The sequence below is a fragment of the Panthera pardus genome, unplaced genomic scaffold (assembly GCF_024362965.1).
Source record: "Panthera pardus isolate Hobbes unplaced genomic scaffold, ASM2436296v1 HiC_scaffold_24, whole genome shotgun sequence".
NCBI classification, from domain to species: domain Eukaryota; kingdom Metazoa; phylum Chordata; class Mammalia; order Carnivora; family Felidae; genus Panthera; species Panthera pardus.
In genome coordinates, this window is record NW_026526810.1 from 45,683,782 (window position 1) to 45,702,502 (window position 18,721).

Sequence of the window (18,721 nt, forward strand, 5' to 3'; positions counted from 1 at the left end):
TATATGTGCCCCTTTCCTATTGTTCCACTTCCAAATTGACTGAAATCCAAAAATGTCATTGTACAAAATTTATATTTCACTAAAAAAAAAAATTAAGTAGAACACTGAGCAAGGCATAGTGCTATCTACCAAATCATCTCCCATCCAGAAGTACCTTCTGGTTTCTTCTCTCTCATACGTTCCAACCTCTCTAATACAGCTAACCATCTATTTATTTATTTACTTACTTACTGTAAACTCACTAAGCTGAGGGTTCATGTGTTGCTGTATTAATCTAATTATAGCACCTTCGAAGAGTCTCTTCCCTTTAGGCTTACATGCCCACTGTCTCAGGACATATTTTGTTTATTTTTTTCCAGTATCGGCTGGAGTTTGTTCCATTTTATTGCCTGATATTTTTTTTTGACGTTTTAGGTTTTGTATCTGCACTCCAAAAATTGAAGAATTCCAAAGGCAGACATTTTTATTGCATCAGTCTGTTTACTAATTTCACATATTACCAAGTTGGCATCCTCCCAGGGCTCTGAATGCGGCACCCTGCCGGTGTCCTTGTTGGCAGTGTGCTGGCCTGAGCCTGGGTTTTAAGCGCCTGCTGCGGTGAACACTTTGGGAGCTGCCAGCAGAGAGAGAGAGGATCACCCAGAGAGACAGACGTGGCCTATGCTATTCTGATCCCCAACAGCTCCCAAAGCATTAAAATAGCTGGTGAGCGTGAAGGGACATGAATGGGGAGGCTCCGGGGGTGGTGGCAGGGATGGGTGCTGCTGCTGTGGAGAGAGGGTTCCTGCTGGAATTGAACACTAAGGGCGTGGGGGTGGTGGTGGTGGCACATCTGGGACTCCAGGAGATACTGCTGCATGGAGGAGTGCAGACAGGCAGAACCCAGGGGGCCAGGCAGCAACCCCATGTGAAATGCAAGGCATTGACCTCGTGCTGAGTTCGGGAGGTGCTTGAGTGCATTCAGTTCAGCATGTACTTCCTGAATCTGCACCTTGTATGTATCCTGAACAGATAGAATCTGGGCCTCAAAGGATGAGAAAGAGCACACTGAATCATGCATTCAGCTATTCATCTACAGACTTATTGAGCAATTTCTACATGACAGATGCTGCCCTGGTTGTAAGGATATCCAGGTCCTCCGAGCATCACTTGTGGAATCACACGGTGCCAATCCTAATGCAGCCCTGGGAAAAGATGACACTGGAATTGGGTACAAGGACCCCCCTTCCTGGAAGGATGTGAGTGTTGGCCTGGGACTCTGGGTCCCAGAGAGGAGACCTTCAGCAGGAACAAACTGTCGCTGTGCCTCTTCCACCTGGGCACAGATCCATTGGCCTCAGCTGTGGGCACAGAGGACCAGGGCAGCTGGGGTCAGGGCACCACCCCAGGGAGAGCCAACTTAATTTTTGGTACTGTTTGGCTCTCACCTGCCTGTCTTCAGCCAGTTGGGCTAAGGCAGAGCCATACATGTGAAGGAGTGAGCCACCCCTTCACAACAGGGACAAAGAAAGTGTTTGATTAAATTAGATGCATGTTTCTACCTTCAGACAAAGCCTTAGCAAAACAGGAACAGAAGAAAGATTCCTTAATTCCGTAAGTGGTATCCATCAAAAACCCACAGCAGAGATATTATGTGGTGGGAAAATTTTAGAGTCAGTTGTGTTAGTCAGGAACAAGCAAGGGATGCCACATAGCGTTGCCCTGGAGGCTCCCACCAGTGCAACAAGGCAAGAAAAAGAAATGGGAAGTAGAAGAAAATGATCATTTCGTGCAGGCAATGTAGTTGTTCATAGAAAAAAAGCTGATCTGCTACAAAATCTATTAGAACTAATTATAGAACTCAGCAAAATTTCTCATTTTGGAGATAAATATACAGGAATCAGTTGGGTTCCTATATATCACTAATAACCGTTTAGAAACTATAATAGAAAAAAAATTATACTTACAGTAGCAACCAAAACTATATGCAAGAGCCTTATGGAAATGACTCTAAACCATTATTGAAGGACACAGAAGATCTGACTGAATGGTGAGATATATCATGTTATATATCATGTTAATGGATGGGAGGTTTGATACCATAAAGATACCAATTTGCCCTAGATTAATACAGGGTGTTCATGGCATTTGGTCAAATGATCCCAAGAACAGTCAAGACAATTTCCAAGAAGAATAAAATGAGATCTCACAATTTGTGATATCAAGCCCTTGTGTGGGCTCTGTGCTGACAGTGCAGAGCCTGCTTGGGGATTCTCTCTCTCTCTCTCCTCCCCTCCCCACCACTCTCAAAATAAATAAACATTTTTTAAAAGGCTTATTATGAGTTACAATAATTAATGTGGTGTGGTGCCAGTACTGAAATAGATCAGTAGAACAGAGTAAAAGACACAGACCCATGCAAAGTTGATAAGGAAGAGGTGGCCTAACAGATCAGTAGGACAAGGATAAACTATTCAATAAATTAAATAAATTGTGAGGAGAAAAAGTACCTCATGCAGTATGCACAATAAATTCTAAATGGATGAAAGATCTAAATGTGGAAAGCAAAACCTTAAAACTCCTGGAAAATATACGAGACTCACTTCCCACCTCATGGCAGGAAAGGATTTCTTAAAATGAGATTTGAAAACCACTAACAATAAAGGAAGACATTCGTAGATTTGACTATGTTAAAAATTTTAACTTCTGTATGACTAAAGACACCACAAATAAAGTTAAAACATAATACTACAGACTGGAAGGAGATAGCTGCAACTCATGCGATCAGCAGAGGATTAGAATGTGTAGCACAGTAAAAGCTCCTACAGATTAGCTAGAAAAAAACCATACAATCCAACTGGGGGAGGGGGCAAAGTTAGCAAATTCTATGAATAAGCAATTACAGAGGAAAGATCTGAATGCTCAGTACACACACAAAAAAATATATTGAATTTCACTGGCACTCAGAGAAATATATGTTAAAACAAGATACTATTTTGAACCTATCAGGTTGGCAGAAAATTAAAAGGTGGGCTATTTGAAGTGTTGATGAGGAAATGGAACCACAGGAAATCAGACGCTGCTGCTGAGAGTGAAAATTAGTGCAGTCTTGCTGGGTAGCGCCCGCGGCCTCTGGCACAGGAGCTGGCAGCCATGTTCTAGATGTAGGACCCAGGAGACTATTGTCTGTGTGCAGAGACAGGTCTGTGGACCTTTCTTGCTTTGCAGAAAGTGGAAAGAACTTAAATGTTCATGATCAGGAAACGTGGATGCATAGTATATTTACATAATAAGCAACTAAATAACTAAATTCAAATGATTTTGAAAGCATGTTGTTAAAGGAAGAATTGCAGAAAAATGCGTGTGGTATGACACCTTTACCTGAAGTTTAAAAACATTCTAAACAGGGGCACTGGGTGGCTCAGTCAGTTAAGCAGTTCAGCCTCTGACCCTTGATTTGGGCTCTGGTCATGATCTCACAGTTGGTGAGTTCGAGCCCCACGTCAGGCTCTGTGCTGACAGCAAGGAGCCTGGTTGGGATTCTCTCTCCCTCCCTCTTTCTCTCTCTCTCCCTCTGCTCCCCCCATGCACACTGTCTCTCTCTTAAAATAAACATTAAAAAAATAAATAAATAACACTCTAAACAATATCCCAGTGATACGTGCATACTCGTGAGGCAAAACTATAAAAATGTGGTTGAGACAAAGACACATCAGCTTCTCAAGTGCAATTAGGTCTGTGGAGATAGAAGTGGGAAAGAGGGAGCTGAAAACAAAGAGGGCTTTTTACCTTGCTCTGTCTCCTAGGACAAAATACTGAGATTTGTTCCATCTGGGTAGTGGCCACATGAGTAGAGTTTGTTATATTCTATTTTGTCTATATACTTGAAATGTGTCATGGCTTTTTAAAAAAATTCTGAGGGGAAAAAAACCCTTAATTTCCATTTTCAAGTGGGCAATAATTCAAAAAACATTTAAACTAATTGGTATTTGTCACTCGTGACTGGCAGTTTAGTGTGGTGGGTTGAAGCACAGGACTCTGGGGCAGCCTTCCAGGTCTGAATCCTGCTTTGCTTCTTCCTAAATGGTATTTAGGAAGCTGTTTAATTTCTCTCTGCTGTGGATTCCTTGGATGTAAAATGCTGCCACCGATGATGATGATGATGATGATGATGATGATGATGATGATGACGGTGATGATGATGATTAGTGCGTGCTCATAGAGTTGTCACGAGGATATGATGAGTTAGTGTGCATAAAGCACTACAGAAGTGGACTCTATTATTGTGCCCAAATACGATCTACCATTCGGAGAGACACTAGTTACTTATTATATGCAGGGGAGAGTGGGGGAGGGGATGAATAAGCTTTGTTGAAAGAAACCGTGTAAGTAGATGTTTTCAGTGATGGTTGCTCTTCTAACTGCAGTAAGACAAAAATATCTCTCAGATCTCCAAAATTAACCTGTGGAGTTGGAGATGATTCAGCCCCCAGTGACTTCACACGTATCTGCTTCAGTTAGCTCTGGTAAGTAAAATCATCACTCATTCACTTTTCAGAGCTGGCTGAAAAATCAATATGAAAAACAAAATCAATATGTAACTGTTGAAATATATAGAATCCCCTCTAAAAATGAAAGCTACATCTATCTTCAAGTTTTGATGGATATGTGGTATTGTATCATGGAATAAGAATGGCTTTTTTGTATTTAAAAACAATGATGAAATGTAAATCTCCTCACTAGATGGGGATTTAAATTGAAGCCTATTTAATGTCTCAACTAAGTGAGAAGAAATCACAGATGTTAGGGAGTCAAGGATGATTTTCTGAAAGCAGATACCAGAAGGGAAAGATTGCAGGCTTTGTCTGGAGTTGACTTGAACTTGGGTCCAGCTGCAATTCTGCTACTTACTAACCCCATAGCCTTGAGTGAATTACTTAAACCTGCTGTGGCTCAGATTCTCATCTACAAGATGGGACTCACAGTTCTTCTATTGCAGAACTCTTGTGAGGACCTAGTACGTGCTCGGTGCTGATGAATGGGGGATCGTAAGGGTCTAAGACAAAATGAGATCACGAGCCGTTGAGCCTCACTTACAGCTGACCCTGCCAATCGCTCTTCACCTTACTTGGAACAGTAACTTATTTCAAAGCCCAGGAATTTTTCAAAATGAAGAAAACCTGGTCTTCTTAAAGATGATCAAATGCTGCTTTTAAAGAGTAATTATTCAATGCAAGGTATTGCAGCAATCAGGATCGGCTTTCCTATAAGGAGTGTCCTGTTCTGACTGCCACTGCTTTCTCATGTCCTTGCACAGCATCCTGGAATATCCAGTCCAGTTGGGAAGATTCATCATGCCTGGTCCCCCCAAAATACTCAAGTCATTTCTAACCACTGGAGGAATGAATTTCTAGGAATGACCAGCCACTAAGGGCAAAGCCAAAATTCTGTGCCCGCTCCCAGGCCTGAGCCAAAGGCAAGATTTCCGAGGCCACCAAGCCTGAGCCGGAGGCAGAACACCTGGCTAAAGCAATACCCCCTCCTCTGCACGCCCTTCTCTGGCAACTCCATCCTTCTCCCTTCCACCCTCCATCCCAGTCCTGCAATGCCCAAACCTGCCCCTCACTTCCTACCCTCATTTTTCATTTAAGAGGAGGGGCAATGTGGTAGTGGGCCCAAAGAGGAGAGAGAGAATCCCTAGGAGGGAGGCAGTGTGGCTCTGACTAAAGTGATTCCCAGCAAGCTGTGAATAGAGACTATGCTTTAGCCAGCTAATTCGAGGTACCTGCATTTTCGAGGAAGAACCTGTTTATCTCTCAGGATCTCTAATTGGCAAATTCTTTAGGGAAGATGGGTCTTATCACCACCTCTTGCTCTATGGAAAGGGGTAAAGTTTGGGTGGGAAGATGGGAAGTTCAGGGTAGGACAGGTGGGTGTGAGGTGCCCACTGGGTAGGCTCCTGTGACCATCTCCACCCAGACAGAGGCCCCTTGGGCACCTGGAACAGCATGCTGAATTCATCCTCCCCACCAGCTCCTAGATGCCTGTTGCAGTTGGTGGTGCCTTAATGCCACCTCCCCCACCTGGTTTCCCAAGCTAGAAGAAGCACTCAGCGTCATCCTTGACTCATCCCTGCCCCCCAGCAGTCATCCATGCTGTTCCTTATTGCCCCCCCTGCCATCACAAAGGACAAGCTAAAATCAAAATTACAGTGCATTTAACTGTCTTGCTAATTGCCATGGCTTCCTACTACCTTGGGGAATATCTCAACACAAGTAAAAGTGTTTGAAATCCATATTTCAAATCGTCTTATTAAAATTTGTGAAATTTCTATGGCTCATTTCTTTTCAGATGTGATTAGATCATTACTTTTACCTTAATTTGGCTATGGAAAAGCTCTTACGATGAGGATAATCGTCAGCCCCGCCATTTCCTTGCCATTCACTTATGCTGGCAATGATTAGCGTATTGTCTTCAGTCCTCAGTTTTGTTTCTCATAGGAATCTTTTAAAATCACTGGCCCATTTTGTGAGGGTTCAGTTAGAACTAAATAATATAATCACTGAGTCTGTTTAAAGCACACATAAACAAATGCTGAAATAAATCAAAACTTTTGAAAGGGAATAAACAAGTGAGAGATGCACTAAATACCCCCAAACCCTGGATGGGGGACCTTCCCCACTTCCCTTAGAATGCCACACACTGGTGGGTCGCACAGTCAGCCTATATGTTAAGTTTTAGTAAAGCTTAACTTCTAAGGAAACAAGGAGACAGGGACGCCTGGGTGGCTCAGTCAGCTCAGCATCCAACTTCAGCTCAGGTCACGATCTCGCAGTTGAAGGGTTTGAGCCCTGCATCAGGCCCTGGGCTGGCAGTGCAGAACCTGGTTAGGATTCTCTTTCTCTCCTCTCTCTCTGCCCCTCCCACATTTGCGCTCTCACTCTCTCTCTCTCTCTCTCAAAATAAATAAATAAACTTTAAAAAAAAGGAGACAGAAATAGAGCTTCTAATGGCTTCATTTTGCACACCCTGGAGTGTTGCCTGGCTGACCCTGCTGCCGTCTGTGTCATGGTGACCCCCCTGTAGGACCCACGAGCTGCTTGCTTCTTACTGCAGGTGGTGGAAATTTGGGAACCTCAGGTCTCAGCCACAGAGGTGAGCCCAGGAGATATGTGCTCAAGGCGTGGTGGCTCTCTTGGGGGTTGGGGAGACCCAGTCCTGAAGAAGACTCAAGAGTGTGCTAGACTGAACTGCAGTCAGAAAAACTGCATTCCTGACCCTCCCAGGCCATCCAAGTTTTACTGTGATGCCTTTTAAAATATCCCAAAATATCTTCTTTAAGCCTCAAGAATGCTACCTCATTGAAGTATGAAAGGGATCAGACCAACAAAGGCATTTTTTCACGAGCTTCTAAGCTTTGATCATTTCTCTGTGGAGAGATGGGAGGATCGTGGTTTTTGCTTGTCTCTAACTCAAAGGCCCCACCATCATTCAATAATCGCATTTCATTGTAACTTCTCCAGTGTCATGTTTTTAATATTCCAGCAGTATACAAGTCACAGTTTTATACAAGGGAAGGAAAATGTTTTCTAGGTTGACTCCACTGGAGATGCAACAACTCAATTAATCTTCCTGGAAACTGTAACTCTGTTAGGTTCACATTTCAAAACTCTACTTAAGGTTGCTTAATAGTTTTGTCCCCATAGCAACATAGGGACAAGCAAGAACTAAAGCAGAGGCAGCGTCTTCTCTAGTAGGTGTTTTGTCATCGTCATGGATATCCCATCCTTCAGACCACCTCACCCCCACAGCCAGCCCCCTCCTCATCATTCACACAGAGAACAGACAAAGAAGCAAGCAGGGAGAGGCGAGGGTGTTACTTCCCCCCCTGGCTCCTGGCCCTTTATCAATAGTGAAGGACACGACCAGTCCAATCAGCCTTTCTGGGCGCGTATGCAGGTGAGCAGAAAGACAGGTGCTCATCACAAAAGTTCAAGTAGTTTGCAAGGCAGCTCCATCTCAAGGAGGCTTGCTTGAACTTCTTTCCCAACAGTTAAGTATAAGTGATTGCCAGGAATTTGGATTACCACTCTTCACCCTCTGCTTACCCTTCCACATACCCTGAAGACCCCTCCCACTTTCCTTGTACTCTGGGTCTCCTGCCTTGACAGATGGTACTTATTAAGCACCACAGATTGTTTTGCTCTGGGCACCATCTCCACTCTTCTACTCTAGCTACCTGTTCTACTGGCCATCATCTTAGGCTGTTTACAGAAGTGAAGTGATACTGTGAGCACTGGCTATGGCAGAGAATTTCTAATCTTACAAAGTTGATACAACTATCCATACTTGAATCCAAGTTTTCCACACACTCCTTAAGTGGAAGTAGAGGAGTCAGAGTCCCGAGAGTAAGGAGAGAAGAGATGAGTCTGCTCCCAGCCCCTCTGTACCTCACCGCATGCTGGGTTGAGGATGCTCAGAGCACTTCATCCCTCATAACCATCATTTATTTTATTTTTCCCAAAATGTACTACCTGCTCTTCCTATGCTGAAGTTCATCTGCCTCCTTTCTGCCCACTCACCCAACTTGGTAAGATCTTCCTGCTGTTTATCACCACCAGTTCGGCATTTCACCATCTGGGAGAGCTTAGCATTGTCTAGAAATGTGGAAACACCACTTGTACTATGGCAGAACATCATTTATAGAAGCACCAATGGACACCAGCCCCAGCACTTTTCCATTTAGTGAAGGACCCACTTAAATTATCTTTTGCTTACTCTCTCCAAACTGTTCACTAACTACCATTGTCACACCACTCTCCCCACATAGTTCTGATACTTTTCCTTTCCTTGTAAATATTCTAAGGGTGCTTACTCTCAGAGCACTGACTTCACATTGCTTTTACCTGAGCTTCCCCATCAGGGGAAGGAAGCCCCTGTCTATTCTACAGGGATCAATTTTGCAGCTTCCTCAGTCTTGTCTCATTGTGCCAGTCAAGTAAGCTATATAGTAGCTGCATAATCACATTTTTGTCTCCATTCTCAGAGATCCTGAGGTGTTGTAAACAAGTCATTACCTTTCATGACTGGGGAATGGGAACGTTTTTACAAACATTTTTAAGAGAATTACCCCTGGCCAAAAGAGCCTTCCAAAGGCTTGTACATAGCAATAAAAGGACGGTTTTCACCAAGACCTAATCTAGATCTCTTAGTGTTTCCCCAAAGTAAATATGTGTCCACTGATCAGGACTGTTTCCCCAGATATCCAAGTGCCTTCCTGACCTTGACTTCCAAAACTCACACGCTTCCTCTCAGCCTACAGCGTTCCTCCCTGATACATCGCCAACACAGTCCGCCTGCTGAAGGTTGAGACAGAAGGATGGATGGAAGGAAGCAAGCCCAACATTTCTATGTGCAGAAGTTTTCTGAATAAGACCGCCTCCCCCAGGTTTCCCTAGTGCACACACCCTCCCTTTAATCAGGCACACATGATGGAAACAGTGGGGTCTCCTCACCCCTGCCAGGCAGATCCCCTGGGAGATGTAAAAGTTGACCAGAGTGTCTAATTTTTTTTTCTCTCAATACTACCCCAGCATTTCTCATAATATATGCCACAAGATAGTGTGTGTGTGTGTGTGTGTGTGTGTGTGTGTGTGTGTGTGTACACAAATTTCGTAAGGTTCGGTAAGTTTGAGAAGTGGTGGACTAAATAAAACTACACAGTCTTTACTGTGGGACTTCTCGAAGCCTTTAATAAGCTACTTGGTATGGCAAATCTTTAAGAGCCAACCATAATATATGGTCATCTGCGAACTCATTGTAACTGGCCACAGACCCTTCCTTACCAGAGCACCTCTCAGGACTAGTGTTCTGTAGGATACATGCTGGGGCATGTTGTGTTCTGTGGGTCTTAGAGGCAGCATGTCAGAGTCACTTAAGGAGTTTGTGATTACCAGCCGTCTCCTAAAGATCTTCATACTGACAGTCTGGGCTAGAGTGTGAGAATCTACTTATTGTTTTTTCTTAAAGCTTTCCTGGTTATATTGATGATCCATAGCCCTTGGGTTCCCCTGCTGTAGACTCTTGATATTTAAGGCTTCAGAGATGCTCTACCTCTGACCCTCCTGAGCCCTCCCCATGGAAGCTTCTACACTAAATCCCCTTGTAGGTAAATAACACATTCTTATACAATAGAGATGGCTGAAAACTTACCAGGAAAAACACCCAAAGCCTTTATGATTTGGGGGAAATTGCTGGCCTGTATCTATGACTTTAGAAACCACTTTGTAACATTGTAGCCATCCCCATCCAGCCACATTCAAGTCCACCTTTAGCTTTCTCCAGCTGTTCTCACTCATGCCATTTTGGGCTATTTCACATGTTTTCATATTTTGTTTCATTTGTCTACATCTCACATCCCTGCAGGACCATATTTTGGGGGGATTTCATATACAGACGAACTAAGAGTAAGCACTCAATAACTGCAGAGAAACCAGAGGACAAAAGGGACTTTGCCCAGAATGAACAAAAAAGGGTTAAGGTTGACTACAGAATTAAAAAGCAAGTAGAGAGGCACAGTAAATCGGTCAATGTGGCAACATGAATGTGTACAATTTACCTGTACACAAAATTTATAGCATTTTAAATGGTAGGTAGGTCTCATATTCCGCCACCCTCTGCAGTTTTTCTTTGTTACTTCTTTGTTCAATTTTTAACTCCATGATATATGCATCACTAGTGGTTTAGGACTAGGGTGACTAAGGCGCCTGGGTGGCTCAGTTGGTTGAGTGTCCAACTCCAGCTCAGATCATGATCTCGCAGTCTGTGAGTTTGAGCCCCGTGTCAAGCTCTGTGCTGACAGCTCAGAGCCTGGAGTCTGCTTCAGATTCTGTGTCTCCCTCTCTCTCTCTCTGCCCCTTCCCCGCTCGTGCTCTCTCTCTCTCTCATAAATAAACATTTAAAAATTAAAAAACAAAAACAAAAAACGGAATAGGGTGACCAACTTGTCCCAATGTGCCTGGCACTTTTCTCGTTCTAGCACTGAAAATCAGCTGTAAGGGAAACCCCTCAATCCTGACAAGTCAGAGCAGTTGGTCCCTCTACTCAAAAGACAGAAAGAATTCCCTGATCAAATAAAACTGGGAATTGCTACATCACTTTTATCCACCTGAGTCACTGCCGCAGTAACAAAACAAACTACCACAAACAGTGGCTTAAAGCAACACAAATTTATCATCTTCCACATCTAGAGATCAGAAATCTCTAAATAGGTTTTATAGGACTAAAAATCAGTGTATCAGCAGAGCTGCATTTTTTTTTTCCTAGAGGCTCGAGGGGAGATTCTGTTCCCTTTCCTTTTCCAGCCTCTAGAAGCCAGCCACATTCCTCGGCTGGTGGCTCCCTCCTTCATCTTAAAAGCAAGCCATCACGTCACTCTGACCCTCTACTTCCATCGTCAAATCCCGTTCTCTGGCCCACTCTGTCCTGCCTCCCTCTTTCACTTTGAAAGACCCTTGTGATTATGGGCGCCTGGGTGGCTCAATCAGTTAATCGTCCGACTTCAGCTCAGGTCATGATCTAATGGCTCGTGGGTTCAAGCCCCACATTGGGCTCTGTGCTGACAGCTCAGAGCCTGGAGCCTGCTTCAGATTCTGTGTCTCCCTCTCTTTCTCTGCCCCTCCCCCACTTGTGCTCTGTCTGTCTCTCTCTCTCAAAAATAAACAAACACTTTTTACAAAGAAAAGACCCTTGTGATTATATCAGGCTCACTGGATGATCCAGTGTAATTTCTCCATCCCCAAATCTTTAACTTCATCACATCTGCACAGTCTCTCTTGCTGGGTAAGGTAACATATTCTCAGGTTCCAGGGACTGAGATGTGGACACCTTTGGCAGCTGGAGGGTCATTGTTCTGCCTACCACACCCAGTGTTCTCAGAGAGTTGAAAACACCTTCATGTGTTAAAGGAATATTGTTAAGTCTCACAGGAAAAGAACCTTTTAGCATTGCCTGACCCAGTCCTGTCCACACTTACTTGATCAAGAAAGAAGCTCTTTACCCCCAAAGAGCACTTATCATCTCATGGAATGCAGCTGCTGTCACAGAAGGGGAGAATTCAATCTGGTTGTGCGTACCGCCGAGAGTCCAGAGACTTTCCATGTGATATGCAGATGAGGACAGTTTTGAGGAAATTGATTTATAGATCCAATTCCTCTTCCTCATTTCAGTACATACTCTTTTCTACACTTACCTGCCTGACAAACAACATGAGGTCAAGGCAGGGTGGACCTGTCTTCTTTCTGCTGTTTTCATCAGAGGCCACAGCCATTAAGAATCGTATCAGGACAGTATATTACCCTGGGTGCAAAACCTCCCTGGTCAGACACAGGGATGATGTGAAACTCTGGGGTTGGCGATGCCTCTTTGAAGCAAGACGCCATAACCTGCCCCCTACCCATCTCATTTGAAGCTGCATTTCCAATAAAAATTTTCCTTTTACATTTAGTATTTGTCAACATTTTAATATTTCATATTGTGTGCTAAAATGAAATAACTCACTCCAGAGGAAATGCTTTGAGGCTTGGAGATTTATGGTTACCAGAATCATCTTTTAATTTAAAATTTCAATTTGTATGCATCCTTTGACTGTAGAGAATTATGATGAATTGATCAAATAAAACACTTTCAAGCATAAAAACATATTAAGTTAAAGTTCTCTGGGTGTCATGGAAAAGAGATAGTTTCAAAGGGAAAAAAAGAACAATGTAACATTTCTAAAGAAGAGCTTGCTCCTGTCACTCTAAAATGTACAATAATGTCCTATCACTGCCAGTGTTTATGTTATGTTGGACATATTTAAAAGAATGATATAGCAGGCTAATTTTAAATATCACTCTTATATAGAAATCATGTCTATTAACAAATTATAACTATTTAAACTTAAGGTGAAAAATATGGCTGCCAAGTTAAATATGCAAGGAGGTATGTAGTTTTTCAAAACCCTTAAGGGAATATATGAGCAAAAACGGTGACAGCTACTGGTCTAGAGAAAAATGTTGGGAATGCTGGCAGGGGAAAGAGCAGTGTTTGGAATCAGGCTCGCAGAGGAGCCTTGGTTAAAATGCTAGCTTCACCCAACAGAGTTAAAACCATGAAGCGTCTGGCACAGAGCCAGCCAGTGCTCCCTTCCTGCCACCAGGACCTGCCAAGTGCCATCAGTGTGTGAGGCACTGGGCATACAGTAGGGCTTCGACACCCGTCCCTGCTCGCACAGAGCTCACATTCTGGTGGACATGCATGTATTTGATCTGCCGCTTCTGTGTGGGTACATGCTTGCTGCATTTCTTTTCTTTTCTTATTTTTAATGTTTATTTATTTTGAGAGGAGAGGAGGGGCAGAGAGAGAGAGAGAGAGAGAGAGAGAGAATCCCAAGCAGGCTCCAGGCTGCAAGCGCAGAGCCCGACTCAGGGCTCAGTCCCACACCCATGAGATCATAACCTGAGCCGAAATCAAGAGTCAGACACTGAACCAAGTGAGCCACCCAAGCGCCCAAGCTTGCTGCATTTCTAAAGAGTCTCTTACTACTCTTATTCTCAGGCAGCTTTTAGGAGCTGTATCTATAAAGAAATGACTCATTTTTTTATATTCTAGAAGAGGTCCTTCTAAATTCCATTGTTCCCTTCAGAATAATCACCTGAGGAGGCATACGCTTATTTTAGTGACAGGGCCACTACTCAAAAGTCTTTAAGCCTCTGCTGTGGGATTGACTTCAAAGCATACAGCACAATCTTCTGAACATTCTTAATACTTGTAAATGTTTGTCTTTGGGGGAGCGCCTGGGTGGCTTAGTCGGTTGAGTGCCTTGACTCTTGGTTTCAGCTCGGGTCATGATCTCATGGTCGTGGGATTGAGCCCCGAGTCGGGCTCCATGCTGAGTGTAGAGCCTGCTTGGTATTCTCTCTCTCTCCCTCTGCTCTTCCCACCCTCACAAAGTAAATAAATTTTAAAAACATATATTTGTCCTTGGAATACATATTGGTGTTTTGGGGAACAGGTTATTCACACAAAGGGTCTGGTGACCCTAGTAGGTGGTCAGACTGGGTAGGAATATTTTTTATGACAAACTCTAGGAGGGCATAAATCAGGCAGTCTGGGCTTTCTCATGGTAAAGAATAGTCAAGAGATGCTATTTGTTCTCTTTGTACCTAGACTGAAGGCAAAAGCCCACCCACATCAGGGTCACTTGACTGTGAAGTTGCTTGAAGACTCTACAGTTTCAAACTTTAGGGAGAGAGCTTCCTGAGTTGTAGGAAGCCCATGGTACCTACTACCTTACTGATGATGATCCTGCCACAGCAACCCCACTCCAGGCCATGGCCCTCGGGGCCCGCATCTAGAAGCCTGAGAGCAGACGTAGCTGTCTTGGAAGGACCCAGGACCGAGGGAGCAAGGCCGGGCCAGTTGTGAGGGGGCCATGTGGGTGCAGGAAGTGCACACAAGCCTTGTCTGAATTGTGTTGGAGTGTTTATTGAGTGTCTGTGAGACCTGAGCATTAATCACAGGTATTAATCACTGTCCACTGAGAAAACGAGTCCAGGGTGGGCAGAGGGTGTAGAATATGAGATGGGGCGGACAGGCAAAGATTTCAGAACATGGCATGTGTGGCCATCTGTCTGTCCGCTCTGCCTATCGTATCTGTCACTTACATGTGGCCACAGAGTGCTGGATAAAATCTCTCTGGATCCTATAAGGGTCCTCAATTCTCAAAGGAAAACTGTTTTTTTAACTATAAATTTGCACTGTATTTTACTGCTTCCTTATTCTTCTGCAGTGTTTCTCTGTATTTTACTTAGCAGACACCATTTCATCCCTGTGCCCAGAACTGAACTAGGTGCTGTGGGAGACACTGTCTCAGTCCTTAGGCAACTTGAATCTCCTTGGGAAGACAGGCATACATACTGTAGAGTAATGCCAGCGGGTTTCAAACATCAGCTCTAGCTAATAGGTGACTTCATGGAGTATTTTATCAAGTCTAAGACACTGTCAATTGTAAGATGTTGTTTTATGTGCCCTTAAGAAAGAAAAATATGCTGCCAATTAAATTGTGAATGACTGCTTTCTTTTTATTCAGCAATTTTATACTTCTTGAAAGATTCTTTTTGGACTTGCTTAGACATAGTGTTATTTTTAACATATATTACTCTTGTTCACTCATGAAGTAGAACATAAGAGAGAAATAAATTGGCTTTGGTTTTTCTAAGCTGCTTCACATTCAGGGTACTGCTCACCTGAAGTATCTTTGACCTGCTGTGGTCAGTGCATGTGTTTCTCACACAGCGCCCTTCTGTTCCCTATGCCAACGGAGAGCGTTGGAGAGGCAATATTCCTTCGAGTACTCTTGACTTCTCCCAAATCTCTGGCTCCTACTGTGCAAATTGATGTGCATATAATGACAACCACAGCACAAGTGCCACCTGGCAACAGTGACTGTAAGACACATACCAATTTCCAAGATACCGAACATGAAAAAAATACACCATAGACTCAAAAGATAGATTCTGAGACTCAGTCAAAAAGACCGCCATGATCAACTGCCCATGTCTTCCCTGGGAATGGTGTTGGCATCGGTGCTACATTCTTGTCATTAAACAGTAATTTGCACAACTGGTTAGTTCTCTGTGAGCTAATGGGTCAGGAAGGCGTTATGCATGAAGTAGGTCTAAAAAGGTGCGATTTCGGGTGCCTGGGTGGCTCAGTCAGTTAAGAGTCCAACTTCAGCTCAGGTCCTGATCTCATGGTCCATGAGTTCAAGCCCCGCGTCGGGCTCTGTGCTGACAACTCAGAGCCTGGAGCCTGCTTCAGATTCTGGGTCTCCCTTGCTCTCTGCCCCTCCCCCACTCACACTCTGTTTCTCTCACTCTCAAAAATGAATATTTAAAAAAAAATTTTTTTAATGTGCTATTTGGCCTGGACAAAAGGAAACCACTTCCAGAGAGGGAAGAGTGCAAGACAGAAGGCTCAAGAGGGAAAATAAGCATGTCATGTGGAGAGGACGGTGGAGGGATCCCAGGCTTTGGTGGGGTTTGGTTAGGGAGTTGTGGGGTATAAAAGGAATGAGTCTTTGCCCTAGGAACATATTCGTGTGTTTCACTTGTAGAAGACACTAATGGTTCTCATATTTCTATAACTTTTCTTTCTTTCCTTACTATAGGTCCTGATGTTTTTAGTTCAAAGAGCCTTGCCCTTCAAGCTCAGAAGAAGATCCTGAGCAAAATAGCCAGCAAAACTATGGCAAACATGTTGATCGATGACACCAGCAGTGAGATCTTTGATGAGCTCTACAAAGTCACTAAAGAGCACACCCACAGCAAGAAGGAAGCCCACAAGATCATGAAAGACTTGATCAAGGTGGCAATCAAAATTGGAATCCTCTACCGGCACAACCAGTTCAGCCAGGAGGAGGTTGTTATCGTGGAGAAGCTCAGGAAGAAGCTGAACCAGACGGCCATGACGATCGTCAGCTTCTATGAGGTGGAGTACACCTTTGATAGGAACGTGCTCTCCAAGCTTCTGCATGAGTGCAAGGACCTGGTGCATGAACTGGTGCAGCGACACCTGACACCCAGGACCCATGGGCGCATCAACCACGTCTTCAACCACTTTGCTGACGTGGAGTTCCTCTCTACCCTTTATAGTCTGGATGGAGACTGTAGGCCCAACCTCAAGAGAATTTGTGAAGGAATCAATAAATTGCTAGATGAGAAAGTCCTCTGAATGCCTTCTCTCCTCCTGGACTTTGCTGAGTTCCAGTTCTAGTACCCAATGTGGTCCAGGTTAGAAAAAAGAAACCCGGAAACCCTTGTCGAAGACGCCCATTTTCTGTCCTATTCGCCCATCTGATATTGATGCCAGATTGCACTCAGGTGTGTTTATCCCCTGAGCTCACTGACGAGGTCTGTTCTTCAAATCACCTTGGTTCGCCAGCCCAAAGGACATTTCATTTGTTCTAGGCAGAAGGCTGCTATGCTCCTCAAGGTGAGCTCAGTGCATCTTGGTGGAGTGGAAGGAGCCCTGGACCAGGAGTTGGAGGACGTGGATTTGGTTCCCAGCTTCACCAGTACAACCATCCTTGGGATCCTGGAACCACAATGCCCTCCTGCCTACCTCCCAGGACTGCTGTGAGGTTCAAATGAGACAATATATGTTCCCGCTTTTAAAAACTCTAACGTAAGCTCTTATTATTTTCTCTCTGGAGTGTGAGAGGGATCAACCTGGATCTAGACTACTAAGCAGAAGAGAAGAAAAGAATAATGGTATCTAGTGGGCCGGGTTTACAGTCTGTCTCTAGATGTGCTGTTTCAAACACAGATGAATACACAGGTGTGAAGAAGTGTAGCTGCAAATTGGAAAAATGTTTTCCAAGAGTTGTGTTTTTTAGGTCTTAGATGTAGGTTTATGATCCTGCAGAGGGAATCTTTCCAGCAGGGTGGGGGTATGGAGAGTTTCTCACTCATAATGCAGGAGGAGGGAAGTGTGCTCCCTGTGGGAGAGGCCTCTCCCTCCCAGGGGCCACCATGAGGTGTGGGAGGGTTTATCCCAGCAGCACAGGAGAGGTGGGCAGCACGAACCCCTATCCATCTCTCTTGGCCTTTCACAGACACATTGTGCTATTTTCTTTGGTTCGTTAATAAATTGAAACCCTTCAAACAAGAGGTTTTGGAGTTGTGATTCAAAAATACAATACCTTGGAATTAGATGCAGTGTTAAGAATAATGCGATTGAGGGGCACCTGGGTGGCTCAGTCAGTTGTGTCGGACTCTTGATTTTGGCTCAGGTCATGATCCCAGGGTGCTGGGATCGTGCTCCACGTTGGGCTCCATGCTGGCGTGCAGCCTGCTTAAGATTCTCTCTCTGCCCCTCCCCTGTGTGCACTCACTCACATACTTGCACACATTCCCTCCCTCTCTCTCTTTAAAAAGAAGAAGAATAGGATTTAAAGGCAGACAACGAAGAGCAAGAACTCTGCATTCAGACCCTAAGGGGCAGTGTAGGAGGCAGGAAGGGTGAGGGTGCAGGCAGCCGCTCATGGACATGTGACCAACCACCTTCTCTGAGCGCCTCCCAGCCTCACTTTCACACTGTGGCTTCTGACATTTTCATCAATTCTTAACAAATCTCAGGACAGTGTATTTACTGCCTTCTCATGTTGTCTGCAGGACACCACTTTAGGAGACTTGGTCTTCCTGCATCACCTCCCATGCTGCTCTGCTTCTTATACCTGATGATATTATAAAAAGACATTAGCTCAGCCCATGGCTCATCCCATCCAGAGATGGTTTGAGGATGTGAAATGGCATCCTGTGAACCTACAGTGGCCATTCAGCCTCAACTGGCTCCTGTGTCAACATCAGTGCAAACCATCAGTTAAGTTCTTCAGCTACTCAAAATTAGCTCATAGGAAGGGTGTTTAGTAGGGAAAAGGGAACAGTTAAGCCAGCCCCCAGCCCCTCCTCACAGACCTGAGGACTGAACGATGATGCCCTGTGCACATGCGGGCTGGGGAGGTTGTTGGCCATTCTGGCAATGGAAGCCACCAGTGGCAGGCTCCTTCCTTCCCACCTACCCACTAGGCAGCAAGCAGCCCAGCGATAGCTGAATTTTCACATGCAGAGTCTTCAATGCCTGCCTTGGTGCACTAGTCTGATTAAGGACTGCTTTCTAGTTTGAGGGATGGCTCCAGAAG

The 18,721-nt window shown here is 44.4% G+C and overlaps 1 protein-coding gene across 1 annotated transcript; it reads left to right on the top strand.

Moving 5' to 3' along the window:
* Positions 1-4,371: 4,371 nt before the first annotated feature.
* TNFAIP8L3 (TNF alpha induced protein 8 like 3) lies at positions 4,372-17,688 on the top strand. The gene is made up of 2 exons (XM_019442128.2): positions 4,372-4,505; positions 16,190-17,688. Exons 1-2 carry the CDS (start codon positions 4,457-4,459, stop codon positions 16,750-16,752), a joined length of 612 nt encoding a protein of 203 aa, XP_019297673.1. The 5' UTR covers positions 4,372-4,456; the 3' UTR covers positions 16,753-17,688.
* The last annotated feature ends 1,033 nt before the right edge of the window (positions 17,689-18,721 follow it).

Bases quoted from the DNA above. Each gene is read 5' to 3' on its own strand.
- TNFAIP8L3 (XM_019442128.2), top strand. From the start codon at position 4,457: ATGATTCAGCCCCCAGTGACTTCACACGTATCTGCTTCAGTTAGCTCT. The intron at 4,506-16,189 runs GTAAGTAAAATC...TCCTTACTATAG, and splicing joins ATCTGCTTCAGTTAGCTCTG to GTCCTGATGTTTTTAGTTCA.